The following is a 14780-nucleotide window of genomic DNA, read 5'->3' on the forward strand; positions in this document are numbered from 1 at the left end:
CACCATTGTAAAGCAATTATACTCCAATAAAGATGTTAAAAAATAAAAATTTGGGGGCTTCCTTGGTGGCGCAGTGGTTAAGAATCTGCCTGCCGATGCAGGAGACACAGGTTCGAGCCCTAGTCTGGGAAGGTCCCACATGCCACGGAGCAACTGGGCCCGTGAGCCACAATTACTGAGCCTGTGTGTCTGGAGCCTGTGCTCCGCAACAAGAGAGGCCACGATAGTGAGAGGCCCGCGCACCGCGATGAAGAGTGGCCCCCGCTTGCCGCAACTGGAGAAAGCCCTCACACAGAAACGAAGACCCAACACAGCCATAAATAAATAAATAAATAATTTAAAACGAATATCTGCTTAAAAAAATAAAATTAAATTAAAATTTAAAAAAAAATTTTTAAAGCAAAAAAACGTGAGACCACTTGACACCCACTGTATCGCCAACATTTGAAAGTCAAATAATTTCAAGTGTTAGTGACAATAAAGGAAAGTGAGAACGACCTTGCTCTGTTGGTGGGAGTGTAAACTGTTTATGATCCCTGAATCACTGATATTACAAAGTAGTTGTATGAAAAAAAAAACTAACACATAAACCAAGGCAGCATAGCACTGAGAGCAAGGTCTGGGTTGAGTGTGCCAAGTCTTGGAATTCCGAGTTCAGTCAAGGTCAGTCAGGGCTGGAGTATTAGGAACAGATTCATGGAAGAGGAGGCACTATTTTTTTTTTTTTATTAAAGGGGGGACACCAGACGAGAGAGGATCTGGAAGGCTTCCTGAGTATTATAAGTGACAGTATTATAGAATGCTTGATAGAGAGCATCTAACCTAAGCCCATCATTTTACAGATGAGGAATTTGAGGCCCAGAGAGGGTGTGTGACTTGTCTAAGGTCACACAGCATAATAAAAGCAGTTTTGAGACTTCCCTGGTGGTCCAGTGGTTAGGACCACTGCGCTTTCACTGCTGAACGCCTGGGTTTAATCCCTTATCGGGGAAATAAGATCCCACAAGCTGTGCAGGGCAACCAATAAATAAATAAAAGCAGTTTTAAGGCTTGACTGGCAGGAAGTTTCTGGATAAGTTGGAAAATGGAGAGAGAGAAATCAGGAAGAACTAGAAAGCAATGAGACAGATATAGAATGGTAAAGTGAAAAGAAAAGAAAAACATCTCAAAGGGAGAACATACAATACTTGAAGGTAGATTCAAAGTAGTTTCCAGAAAAAAAGTTAATGATGCTGCTAAATTCCCCAGTGAAAATCCTCGCTAAATTACTGAGCACCTTTTCTACATGCCAAACGCTGTTCTAAGCATTCTACAAGATGTTAATTTATTTAAGCCTCACAACAACCTTATTAAGGTGGGCACCATTGTTATCATCATCCTTTTACAGAAAATGGTACCAAGACACAGAAAGGTTAAGTAACTTGCCCAAGGGCACACAGCTAAAATTTGACAGTCACGATTGAATTCCCAGCAATTTGGTTCTGGACTCCGCACTCTTTTTTTAATAAATTTATTTATTTTATTTATTTATTTTTGGCTGCATTGGGTCTTCGTTGTGGTGAGTGGGCTTCTCATTGTTGTGGCTTCTCTTGTTGCAGAGCACGGGCTCTAGGCATGTGGGCTTCAGTAGTTGTGTCATGTGGGCTCAGTAGTTGTGGCTCGCTGGCTCCAGAGCACAGGCTCAGTAATTGTGGCACACGGGCTTAGTTGCTCCGCGACATGTGGGATCTTCCCAGACCAGGGATCAAACCTGTGTCCCCTGCATTGGCAGGCGGATTCTCAACCACTGCACCACCAGGGAAGCCCTGGACTCTGCACTCTTAACCAGTACATGTGCTGCTCTTAGAAATGAGATGGTTCAGAGGAGATGCCAATTCCTGGGAAGAAGTGGATATTTTCCCTTAGATTAGATTCTGATATGATGCAAAGAACAGAGACTCTTGCACCGATACCAAAATAATTTCACTCTTCAACTCAATGCCACCCCCTCCTCCAAACACCAAGAAAAGCAAGAAACAAAGCACATGCAAAGGAAATTACCACTAGCAGACATGTGCCCCCTGCCCCCACCATCCACCCAAGACAGCATCATCACAGTTCTCCTTGGATGGTCCACTCAGGCCAACGAACAGATCGTCTGAAAGGACACATGAATTCTGGGCCCTTCCAGGCTGTTCACACTTCATTTCAAGAACTTTGGATTTTACTGTTTTCACAAAACCGGAATGACTGAGTTAGAATAGCATCTGAAGGCTTATTTTTCCATTATGAGCTCTTGTTTTCTCAGCTATGATGTAGGTTGAAGGCAGTTATATATTCCTCAAGGCAGCCTATACTAGGCATAAACATTTTCACAAACAGTAAATTGCAAAAAAGACCCAAAAAAACCCGCACGCAGCTTCCTCCACCATTTTGTGAGCAGATTATCAGAAAGTGGCTCTGCCTTCATTGCTCACATATTTTGCACAAACTGATAGGAGTAAAAGCCATCATGCTGTACTGAGACCAGGGAACGGGAATCAGCTGAGGAATTAGGGGTTTTCCCATTTCTCTCCCTAACGAGGGCAGACGTGTCAGGTTAAGGCTTGTTGAATTTGACATGACAACTTACTCAAGTTAAAATATCCAGAAATAAACATCATGAGTGAAAAAAGAAGCCACACGGATATTAAGAAATGAGATTTATTGCCTTGACATGGCAGTGATGTGGTCATGATAGGAAAGCCACTCTGGGTTCCCCTGGATGCAAAAGCCCAGGGACAGCAGAGCCCCCAGCTGAGAAACCTGTACACACACACACACCCCGGGGGGAGACCCAGGGCCTCCTGCTCTGAGAAGGAGAGATCCTGGGTAGGATGTGAGAAACTTGAACATTTCTTGCTTGGATGGCTGCAGCTGTTGGCTTCAGACCCTGGTCAGGAAGAGTCAGCCTGAGGAGAGAGAAGGATGGAGGAAAGCCATCAGGGGGATCCTCCTCGTCCCCAAAGGCCCTTTCCGGCCTGCAACACATCCTATAGAAGTTGATCTCTCCTTCTCTCCAAATCAACTCCAAGCACCCTTCCTCCAGCCCCCCACATCACTCCTCTCCCACGCAAAGCCATTCTCATGACCTAGAACTGGGTGTGTATTGGGGACCTCAACCAGGAGGATGTCCCACGGTGCCCAACACAGGCCTCCCCACCAAGGGCCTGAGGACCACTGTATGCGCTCCCCAGGCCACAGGTCGGTCCCGGCACCCCCACACATGCCCTCTCCAGATGCCCTGACATACCACCTGAGCAAGGTTTTCGGAAGTAGATGATGAGGACTAAGCCAACAATGATGCCCAGCACACCCAGGCCAAAGGCTACACCGCACAGCACGTTCTCCAGAAGATCGGACGGCAGCGCATTCTGGGGCACTAGAGCAAAAGGGGAGCCGGTCATCCCAGAGACCTGGTTGGGGAGCCCCAGGGGAATGACACGGGTGTCTGGGATGACAAGGGAGAAACTGAGGCATGGAAGATTGAGGTCAGCTCAGAGTGAGAACAGAATAAACAAGGGCCCAGTGGAGAAAGAAGTCCTCCTGTGGGTCTACCCCCTTCTGCCCCCCAAAGGAACTAGGCTACCATGGAGAAGTGTCTTACCCCAAAAGGCGATTGCTGTGTAGCTGTCAATCTCATGAGTCACGATGCAGGAGAAAAGATCAGAGGGTGCTGGTGTGAAGTTTAAGTAAGAAAAGGCCTGGAAGGTGAGTCCATCGACGGCTGAGACAAAAGTGGGCCTTGCTCCTTCCACAGGGGCCGAATGATGCCGCCAGTTCACAGTCAGTGTGGGTGGGAAGAGGTTACTGACGAAACAGACCAGTGTGTTGGGCTTGCCAAACTCCAGGGGCTTCAGAGTGAACACCTCAGCGGTGGGGAGCCCTGTGGGGGTACTGAGGTGAGGGAAAGAAGCGACTAACTTAGATGGGACCCCTGTGTGTGGAGGGGATGTGGCATACGGAGGGGACACGAGACGGGGGGAGCTAGGGCTCTGAGGGAGGTCTTCGTCTAGGCAAGAACCAGACCTGGACCAGAGCCAGGCCACTCTGGACCCTCCACCCTGACTTCCTGCAGCACTTCCTGTCTGGACCTCACATCAGCAACTGATCACACGCTGTCTTCTCATTAAAATGCAGGCACATTTTAATTAGGACTTTGGGATGAACAGATACACACTACTATATATAAGATCGATAATCAACAGGGACCTACTGTATAGCACAGGGAAATCTACTTGATACTCTGTAATAACCTATATGGGAGAAGAATCTGAGAAAGAATGGACATATGTATAACTGAATCACTTTGTTGTGCCCCTGAAACTAACACAACATTGTAAATCAACTATATTCTAATATAAAATAAAAGTTAAATTTAAGAAAATAAAGATAAATACCACCACCAAAAAAAAAAGAACTAATCAGTAAAAAAAATTGAAAATACTAATTTTAACGGTAGTTTCAAGGAACTATATGTTTGGATATATTTGAAAGACATCCTGATCACTCCCATACTTTTTTAAAATTTACCTCATCATCCAATTAATGTCAACTCAGTTTTGATATGGTATTGTAGTTTAAATCTTGGCAAATGTACATTAAAAATACATTATGATTGCAAACTGTTATGTTTAGAATGGATGGACAATAAGGTCCTGCTGTGTGGCACGGGGAACTATATCCAATTTCCTGGGATAAAGGAATGTATGTATGTGTATGTCTGGCTCACTTTGCTGTGCTGCAGAGATTGGCACAGCATTGTGTATCAACTATACTTCAATAAAAAGACACATTATGATGCTCAAACAAATATGGTAGAATAATAAAATAAATAATCATTAACAGAGCTTGATTAACCCATGTAGTTAAGCCTAGTTTACCAAGGCAGTTAGTACCATTTCACTACCTCAGCTGGGGCTTTCTTCTACTATGATCCATCAGCATTTCCTAATAAAATCAAATTTTTTTGAAAAAAAAAGTAAAATAAAATAAAATGTAGACACATCATCAGATGCTTCTATTCTCCCCTCCATCTTGCTGAGCATCGGAACACAAGCCCTAATACTAAGTAGGCAGCAGTTGGTCTCTGTTGAATTCATTAAGTTCCATGGTTTTGAATGCCTACTACATCCCAGGGACTTTTCTTCTGCCCCACAACAAAAACAGAGTACAGATCATGGGTGGTAGAAAAATCAATATCCAAGGAGAGAACCAGAAAGCAGGAGAGATGGGGAGCTGGTGAGAAGGGGAGTAATTCAGTGTATCATGAGGTTAAGAGGGCAGCCCACCGCCCAAAAAAACCCCTGACCTCTAGACACTGGAATTTGCCTGTCAAGCTCTGGGCCAATTTCCTCGACGATCGCCCGGCAGAAGGCTTTGTCAAAGAAAATGTTGGAAGTATCTTGAGGCTTGTGAGCCCAGTCAGCAAATTCAGGCAGGCGAGGCACTCGGATATTCTGGGAAAAGTCGAAGGAGAAAAGCTGGTCCTCGTTGTAGGCTTCGGAGAGCCCCACGTTGGGACTCCAGTTCTGGCAGTACATTGTGTGCAGGAACGTGTGGTTTTGCAGCTCATCCCTCCACCCTGGAGTAGGAGCTGCAAAAGAGACAGAGTGGCGTCCAAGGAGGTGGGAGTCACCTCCTCTTTAGCTTAGAAAACAGCAAGGCCTGCTTCAGGTAGAGGGGGGAGAGGTGGGTTGCCTCCCAGTGGGAGCAGAAAAGAAATTACGGGATCTCGCTAAACTTACCCAGCGCATAAAAAGGCCAACCGTCTAAAGTTGTAACAAGTAATTCAGAATCACAATGTTGATTGTATCTTTGTGCCTAAAGGCACCCAGCCAAAGAGGTAAGTGGCGGCTGAAATCTAACCTGCATTCTGCTCAACAAGCCATGCATCCTGGCATAGGGTTACATCCTCCCAAAGGTCTCCACCTTTGCCTGATTCCCAGGAGGCCATCCTATTGACTTGTGAAGGGCCTGGATGGGTTCCCAGTCTTCACGTGGATATGTGAAGGAATGGTGGTGGCCTCCCTAAGCCATAGATGGCACTGCCCCATCCCAGCCCCAGACACACATGGCAGACTGAAAAACCACTCTCCAGGCTTCTTTTCAGCCACTTTGTTGGCACCAGGCCTCTCTGAAAATACCTTCCCCTCCCTCAACCCTGCAGACCCTGCAAAGGTAGGACTGGGGGAATGGCACCACAGCTGCAGGAAATAATCTCTAATTCTTTGAAGCTCCTGGCAGGAATCTCCCCAGCCAGGAGGAAATCTTCTACTCAAAACCCAATACACAGAATGATTGAGTAAGAGGGGTCTTCCAGATTCTTCTTCCATTCTGCCCCATCTTTTTCAAAGAAGGAACTAAGGACCAATAAAGTTAAGAGATTTTTCAAGAATCATAAGGTGAATTGATGACAGAGTGCAGAGTAGACTCCTAAGTAGGAACAGTGGAAATAACATTTGTTTTGCTCAAATCCCAGCTCTACCACTTTCCAACGGGGTGAACTTCCACAAGTTACTTAAACTCTGAGTCTCATTTCCTTCATCTGGAAAGTGGATATAATAATCTCTGCTTCAAGAGATTGTCTTCAATGAAACCTACATTCATTCAATGAAACCTACATCCGGCATTGTTTGCCATCCATCCATAGTATAGCTCTCTTTCCCAATTCTGCTATCGTTTCCACTCTCTCATAATACTTTCACCACTTACAAAGCACTTTCACGGCTTTCAAATGCCCCGGCTCCCTAGGTTCTACCCCAGTCAGGATGGAAGTAAAGGGGAGGTACTGCCATACCTTCAGGGGCAGTCCAGGACTGGGGCAGCAGCCACAGAAGGGGTAGCAGCCGTAGCAGCGCAGCTCCCTGGCTCAGCTCATGATCCATATCTTCACACCTCGCAGTGGGCTTGGAGCTACCAGACGGCTGACCCAGGTCCCCAGATTCCTTCCCAGATCATGTTTCTCCAGCTCACTTCCCATAACTGCCCTTGTCATTCAGGCTAAGCCAATCACAGAAAGTGTAGGGTTTGACGTCATCGGTCGCTGGGGAGAGACCAGTAGCGAGCAACCTTCTTAGGACTTGGTTCTTTTACCAGGCCAGCCTAGAGGCTGTAGATGGGTTGGGGAGGCAGTGGAGGAATGTCTGCCACCTGGTGGGGATCCCTCTTTAGTATCTGGCAGTCAGCCTCAGCCTGTAACCCCACCAAGGGACTCTTCTGAGCAGCACCACCCTGTGGCCGAATAATAAACTGGGGAAGTTCATCTTCCCATGGTAACCCCCCAGGGCTCTTCAGACCCTGTCTTCTACCTCCCAAGCCCCCTCCTCTTTCTCACAAAATTTATTCTCCTTCAGGCTTTAGCTCTCTTCCTTCTGCAGAAATAGACTGAAAATGTAACAAGCGTTAGGTCCAGGGCTAGAAATACCAAGATGAATAATGCATATTCCTGCTTTCAAAGAGTTTAGAGTCTAAGTTGGGGGGAGTGGGGGTGGTCACTGAATAAATAATTACATACAATGTAACATTCAAATAAGACCATGTCAAGTGTGTTTTGGAAGTAGTAATTTCATGAGGATGGAGAAATAGGTGGGATGTAATCAGGAAGGCTACTAAGAGTCTTGAAGGAAAAACAGTTAGACCAGCAGAATGGGAGAGAAGAGAAAAGCCTTCCAGGGCAAGGGGTAGGCAAATGGGTGAAGGTCAAAGGCATTCAGAGCTCCTTTCTTTGCAGACCTCTGTATAGTTGGGCATGAACGTTTGGAGGGTGCTCACGTTTCCCTGTTTGGTAACGGGCAGGGGGTGGGGGTGGGGTGTCAAGATGAGCTAAGAAAAAAAATTTTTTTGAGGAATTACTCACTTTTTATTTATTTTTTAAATTTTGATTGGGGTATAGTTGATTTAAGATGAGCTAGAAATTTAGGCAAGAGCCAGATCACATAGGCTCTGTTATGCCACAAGGAGGGTGTTTTTGTTTTTTGGGGTTTTTTTGCCAAGCCAGGTGGCATGCGAGATCTTAGTTTCCTGACCAGGCATGGAACCCGTGCCCCCTGCAGTGAAAGTGCAGAGTCTTAACCACTGGACCGCCAGGGAAGTTCCAAGGAGGGTGTTTTTTATTTTACAGATGATAGAGACTTTAAACGAAAGGGTGACACAATCATTTTTAACATTTTAGAAAAATCGTTCTGATGCTTTCAATAATGGACTGGAGCTTGAAAAGAACTGAGACCAAACTGCTGGTCAAGAGTCCACACATAGACTTTGTGACGTATATGACATCAAAATTAAAAGTTGCACACACACATACACACACACTGCCCTCTGGTAGCAGCATAGCAATACTTTAGGTGAGACATGGTAAGAGCCTGAATTAAGTCTTGAACAGAGGAGATGGAGGGAATCAAATATTGATGTAATTAGGAAGTTGAATCTAAAGCGCTTGGCTGATAATTAGATGTGGAGGGGTCAAGGAGAGGTAACACCAAGGTCTCCAGCCTAGGTGGCTGATCAATGATGGACTGAGTTGAAATAGAAAAGAAAATCATAGAAGCAGAGAATTAAGTTAGGTTTTGTGTTGAATTTGAGGTGCCAGGGTAACCAGGAGGCATGAAGTAGATGGGTATGGATCTCAGGTGTGGGCTGAAGGACCTTAATTTGGGAGTCATCTGCACAAATGCTGAAGCAGAGGCAGTGGACAAGATCACCCACGTAGACTGTGCAGAGGGAGGGGGAAGTGACACAAGGACACAGGTCGGATTGGGTTCAAACCCCAACCTCATACCAGTTATTCAGTATCATCCAGGATCCAGTCAGGAAGGTATGATCATTCTAGGTATTTCAGACTGAGGGGACTTAATATGGAGATTGGTCACAATGGTATTTTTAAAAAGGCAAGGCACGCAAGAGGGAAAAAGAGAGAGGCTGGAGGTGCAAATAGGAAAGAGGAAAACCTGGATATCAGAAGCAGCTCTCGCCCCTGAGCTGGAATTCATGTCTACACCTGCTGTTGTCCTGGAGGAGACACCACCACAGTCACTTCTGGATCTACCAAAAAGGCGCCATCTCCATCAAAGCTGGATCACTGAGAAGGTATTTCCTCTGCCCAGGAAGCTGGAGTCCAGAATCACCCATTCTTGCTGCTGGTACCAGGAGATGCCACTCTCTTAGAAACTAAAGCAGGAAGCTTCTTGGTTTCTCCTGCCATCTGATCTCCCACCCCTACCTCCTACTGAGAGAATCTAACAGGAAGACAACCGTCCAGGAAGGCTGGAAAATACACGGCCAAGGAGTCCAGAACACAGTATAGCAGGCTGGGCTTGGCACTGATGCTAGATAATAAGCAGGTCACTGAAATACACTAATTTGTAAGAATCTGGTGGCACTAGGAGCATCCAGAGAGCTAAGAGAAGAATTAAGAAGAAGCAGATGTAGAGAAATAGAGGTGTTCCATGAAGAAGGGCAAGGTCAGCATTATCAAATGCTACTCAGAAGTCAAGGGAGGACGGGAAAGTGTCCTTAGATTTGGTAATTATGAGATGGGTGACAAATGTGTTGAGAGCAGTTTCAGCGTTGGAGTGGGAGTGGACTCCAGATTGTGGTGGGCTGAGAAGTAAGTGGGAGGTGAGGAAGAAACTGTCAGTGTATATGCTGCAAGTTTGATAGAGAAGAAAAAGAAAGACAGAAGGGGTGGGGGAAGAGGCAGTGAGAAAGATCTAATGTGGCAATTAAGTAATCTTAGAAATCAATCTATGTGAATATGGTCCTTTCAAAATCCATACTCCCTTTTGAGAAACAAATGACAGCAGCCATAACAGCCCCAAACAAAAACACCCCCATGACCTCCTGCATATTCTGAAAAGGGTACATATGTGTGTGTGAGTGTGTGTATGTGTGGTGGGGGTGGGCAGAGTGCCAGGGTTGGGCTGGGCTTGGAAATCATTGTGTTACACTCCAAAAAAAAAAAAAGTAGAACATTTTCCTAATGGCTCATCCTTTGTGGATTAATCCGTCAGTAGCTCCTGCGGTGGGGAAGATGCAGCCCCTTAGGAAAGTATTGATAGAAAGGAGGTCTATTGACATCACCAGAACTGCTGGTGGAGATAGATGACACACAGCCACCTGGAGTTCTAAACCAGTGGTGAGCAAATATTTTCTGTGAAAGACCCGATAGCAAATCTTTGTTCCTTGGAGTTTTGTTCTTAACCTTTTTACTAAGGAACACTGAAACTTAAATTTCATATAATTTTCATGAGTCACAAAATAGAATTCTTTTGCTTTTTTTTTTTTCAACCATTTACAAATGTAAAAACCGTTCTGAGTTCTTGGGCCATATAAAAATATATGGGCTGACTTTTGCTCAGAAACCACTCTTTGCTGAACATTGTTCTATGTGTGGTCAGAAATGGGATGGGGGACCCAAAATAAACCCACCCTCCAAAGAGCCCCATTCCTTTTTGGGGGTGGCAGTTGGTTAATGAATGTATCATGTCCCAGATACAACACTGTTTGGAAGGATGTCTGGGGAAGGAGGGGGCACAGGAGGAAGAGGAATGGTGGGAGGGCTAGGAATAGTTAGAGCAGACCCTGCAACTACTCTGGGTGGAAGGAATGAGGCAAAGGGGGTCCAAGTTCTCCACCGAGAGTACAGTGTAGACAAGTCCAGCATGCGGAGAAATATAACTACCCATCATCAAGACGAAGGCAAGGTTGTGGTTAACTCCTTTCTCTCCCAGAACAAATGCGAACCAGTTCAAACATTTATAACTACCCTTCCCTCTATGTAATCCTCTTCCTGTCAGGACCCTGCAACAACCTCCATTAATACATATCTCAAAAACAGTCTCTCATCAGTTTGGGGAAGTGGGAATTGTGGTCAAGAGAAGGGCAAGGCACCAGTTCTGCCTGCCAGTAACTCAGTGTCTTTGGTCATGGGACATGAATGCCTCTGAAAATAAAGGCATCACACCTGTAAACCCAGTAGGTCACAGCTTTCTAACACTCAGCTCTCCATCCCTTCCTAGTCCTGCCCCATTTTCTTTCTCTTGACAGAGCCAAGTTTCCTGAAAAAGACACGGGCAACCATCTCTCTACTTTCATACTTTCTATATAATCCTTAACACTCAACAGTGAAGTGGTTCAACATCTTTGTGTTGCTAAATCAAATGGACTCTTTGCAGTCTTAGCAACATTTGACACTGTTGGCCATGCCCTCCTTCCTAAAACAGTCTATTTTTTTTTTTTTTTTTTTTGGCATCCCTGACAGCACTCTCTCCTAGTTTTTCCTGCCACTTATCTGGCGTCTTGTCACCTTCATGGACTCCTTTTTTTCAGCTACCCCTTAAGTGTTGGTATCCCTGGAGTTTTGCCCTCATCCTCTTTTCTTCTTATACTATACCCCTGCTCTCAATGGCATCTACTCTCACTTGTCTTCCGTTACCATCTATTTGCCAACGTTTTCCAAATTTCCCCCTTCAGCTCAGATCTGGCTCTGATTCCACACCATCCATACACCCAACTGCCTTTAGGTATCTCCACTTGGATGCTGTACAACAGCAGTTCTCAAACTGTACTCTCCACAAAATAGGGTCCCTCAAGAAATTGTTTAAAATGTAAATTCAATAGTAGCAATTTTTCATTTTTAAATTTATTTCAACACAGATGTAATAAAACACCAAACATGTTTACACAGTAATTTTTATTATGTAATAATGCATTATGTTTAATAAGGTTTGTTTGGTTGTAAGCAACAGAAACCAACTCTAGCTAACTTAACTTTTAAAGGGGCGATTTATTGGACGGATACTGAGCTAGCTCAGAAAATCAAATGATGGGTGGAATCAGCTAGGCTCAGGAAGAGGAGTCACAAGGTCCTTAGCAGCAAGGGTTGAGTTGCCATTAATATGCCGCACCTTCAAAGTCCTCCAGCCTCTATCTTTCAAATTTCACGTTGCTGAGAGGGACAATCTGACGGGCTCAGCTTGTATCAGGTGTGGACCTCCGGATCAATTAGTGATGGCCAGGCACAATATCACCTCTGTGTCTTAGAGCTATTCCCAGAGAAGCGAGAATTACCACAAACCAACCACCTCAGTATAATTATCTTAAACATACGGCATCCCAGACAACTGCATTAGATCATCTGAGGCATAAACGTGAGGTTAAGTCTGTGCATTAACACTCAGAAAGCATCTCCCAATTAACTGCCCGAGTGATATATGTTATCTACTTAACCTCTGGTCTGTCACAAGTCTTGCCACAAATTCAAAATATACTTATGACCTCAGTGTTGATTAATTATATAATTATAATATTTACATTCCACTAACTGATTTCCTTTGGATCTATGACTAAGTTTAATTTTTCTTTTTTATTATGGAAAATTTCAAACATACACAAAAGAATCTAGTAAGCCTCCACGTACTCTTGTTTAAGTTTCAACAATTTTCAACATTCTAAAAGTCTTCCATTTTTGTTTCATCTATTCTCCTGTTCCACACACTTTTTCTTTTTTTCTGGAGTATTTAAACAAATTCTATCATTATATTTCACCAGGAAACATTTCTACGGGTATCTATAATGACTTTTTCCTTAACGTAACTACCATCCTATCACCACAAGCAACAAAATTTAAAATGATTGCTTAACTTCCTTTAACCCAATCTGTGTTCATTTTCCCCCAACTATCTCAAAAATGTCTAAGGGAAAGTTTTAAATGAAAAGCAGTCTTGTGGTTTTCAAACTGTACCTTCATATTTTAAAATTTAGTGAGTTTTCTATTTTACATGATGTCTCATAAACCTCTGTTGAATGTTCAATAATGAATTTTTAGGCAAATTAAGTTCAGGAATTACTACACTGAATGTAGCTCTATCTCAAAATTTACAAAGCTAAACTAAACCTTCCCTACCCAGCATGTTTAAGCTCCCATATTCAAGACCTCAGTGTGTAAGTTGACTGTTCACCCAATCAGATGAGTCACAAATACAGCAGTCAGCCTTGACAACCTTGACCTTCATCTTCCTCAAACCTTCTCAACCAACTGTTCACCAAGTCCTATCAATTCTACCTCTTCCATATCTCTTTAGTCTGTCCTCCATTCCCACTAGTTCAGGCCCTCATTGGTTTGCTTGTCTTTTTCCTGGATCACTGCAATTTTCTTAGAACAGATCTTTCTCCAATCTTATTCTTATTTTCCAGTGTTGCCGCAGGGATCTTTTTATTAGGCACATTTGATCACATCATACTTTTGCAAGAAAGCCTTCAATGGCTCTCTACAATCTGCTTTCCTTGGCATGATCCTTAATGACCTGGATCCACTTAACCTATCTCTATACATCCTTTGAGACGAAATCTCACCTCCCTCAAGGAGCCTTGGAACCCAGAGTGGAGATGAGTGACTTCTTCAGTATGCTTCCACAGCACTGGCCTGTCCTTACCATCATTTGTACTGTATTATGCTCTTCTGTTTATGTCTGCTTCGGTCACCTCACTTCCACTGCAAGGTCTCAAGGATCTCTTGCTGGTTTTTTTCCATTTTCAGCATCTACCAAGAAGGCCCACCAGCAAGTGACTACTCATTGGATGAATAAATGGGCTGTTGGTTACTGAAGGTGTTGAAGCTGGGCCTAGAAGAGCCTTCAAGCATTAGATGAATGTTAGATCATTCCTTCTAACATGGATATTTCAACAGTAAATCTGGGGTTCCCTGGTGGTGCAGTGGTTAGGAATCCCCCTGCCAATGCAGGGGACACAGGTTTGGGCCCCAGTCCGGGAGGATCCCACATCCCTGCCACAGAACAACTAAGCTCATGTGCCACAACTCCTGAGCCTGTGCTCTAGAGCCCACGAGCCACAACTACTGAACCCTCGTGCCACAACTACTGAAGCCCGCGCGCCTAGAGCCCATGCTCTGCAATAAGAGAAACCACCGCAATGAGAAGCCCGCGCACCGCAACAAAGAGTAGCCCCCGCTCACCGCAACTAGAGAAAGCCCGCGCGCAGCAACGAAGACCCAACACAGCCAAAAAAAAAAAAAAAAAAACAGTAAATCTTACCAGGCGTGTCTGTGGGCCACTCTACAGACATCTTCACTCCCACTGCCTTCCCTGTGCACCCCACTCCTCTTCCCATTTTCTTCCTCCTCCCTGCCACAGCCTAATTCAGAGAGTAAAACTGGCCATCCAGCTCCCACCTTTACCCTCAGTCCCAGCTCAGTGATCTCTTCACATCCATATTCATTGTTCCCTTTTAGCTGTATTATTTGAATACAGCAATCCTGTCAACTACACTACAAGATTGGAATTTATTATTGCCATTATATAAACAAGAAATCTGTGGCTCAACAAGGTTCATTCATTTATTAATTTAGCAAATATTTACTGATTACCCTCTGTGTACCTGGTAGTATGCTGGGCACCAGACACCTACATGACCAAACTTATAATCTAATGAAAACAGAGGCATTAAACAAGTAATCATACGAACCTACAAAAACAAATTGTAAACGGTACTGTGAAGGAAAAGAACTGAGATCCATAAGAGACACTAAGTGAAACCTAGTGATATTGAGATGGCATCTGAAGGGTGAGTAGGAGTTAGCCAGGCAGAGGGGGAAGAAGAAGGCCCTGAGGCAGGCAAGGGGCTGGCTCCTTCAGGGAGGTGAAGACCTGTGTGGCTGGCATATTATTAGTGAATAAGAGAGCACAGACAGCAGATGAGGCCAGAGGCAGGAAGAAGCAAGACCACGTGCGACCTCGTGGTCCACA

The 14780-nt window shown here is 44.5% G+C and overlaps 1 protein-coding gene across 1 annotated transcript; it reads right to left on the reverse strand.

Moving 5' to 3' along the window:
* Window positions 1-2704: 2704 nt before the first annotated feature.
* Window positions 2705-6934, reverse strand: LOC307059710 (HLA class II histocompatibility antigen, DM alpha chain). The gene is made up of 5 exons (XM_079713881.1): window positions 6818-6934; window positions 5330-5614; window positions 3626-3904; window positions 3272-3400; window positions 2705-2930 (listed from the first exon to the last, which is right to left on the reverse strand). Exons 1-5 carry the CDS (start codon window positions 6903-6905, stop codon window positions 2926-2928), a joined length of 786 nt encoding a protein of 261 aa, XP_079570007.1. The 5' UTR covers window positions 6906-6934; the 3' UTR covers window positions 2705-2925.
* Between the last annotated feature and the right edge of the window lie 7846 nt (window positions 6935-14780).

This window comes from Hyperoodon ampullatus (genome assembly GCF_949752795.1).
Source record: "Hyperoodon ampullatus genome assembly, chromosome: 10".
In the NCBI taxonomy this organism is placed as follows: Eukaryota; Metazoa; Chordata; class Mammalia; order Artiodactyla; family Ziphiidae; genus Hyperoodon; species Hyperoodon ampullatus.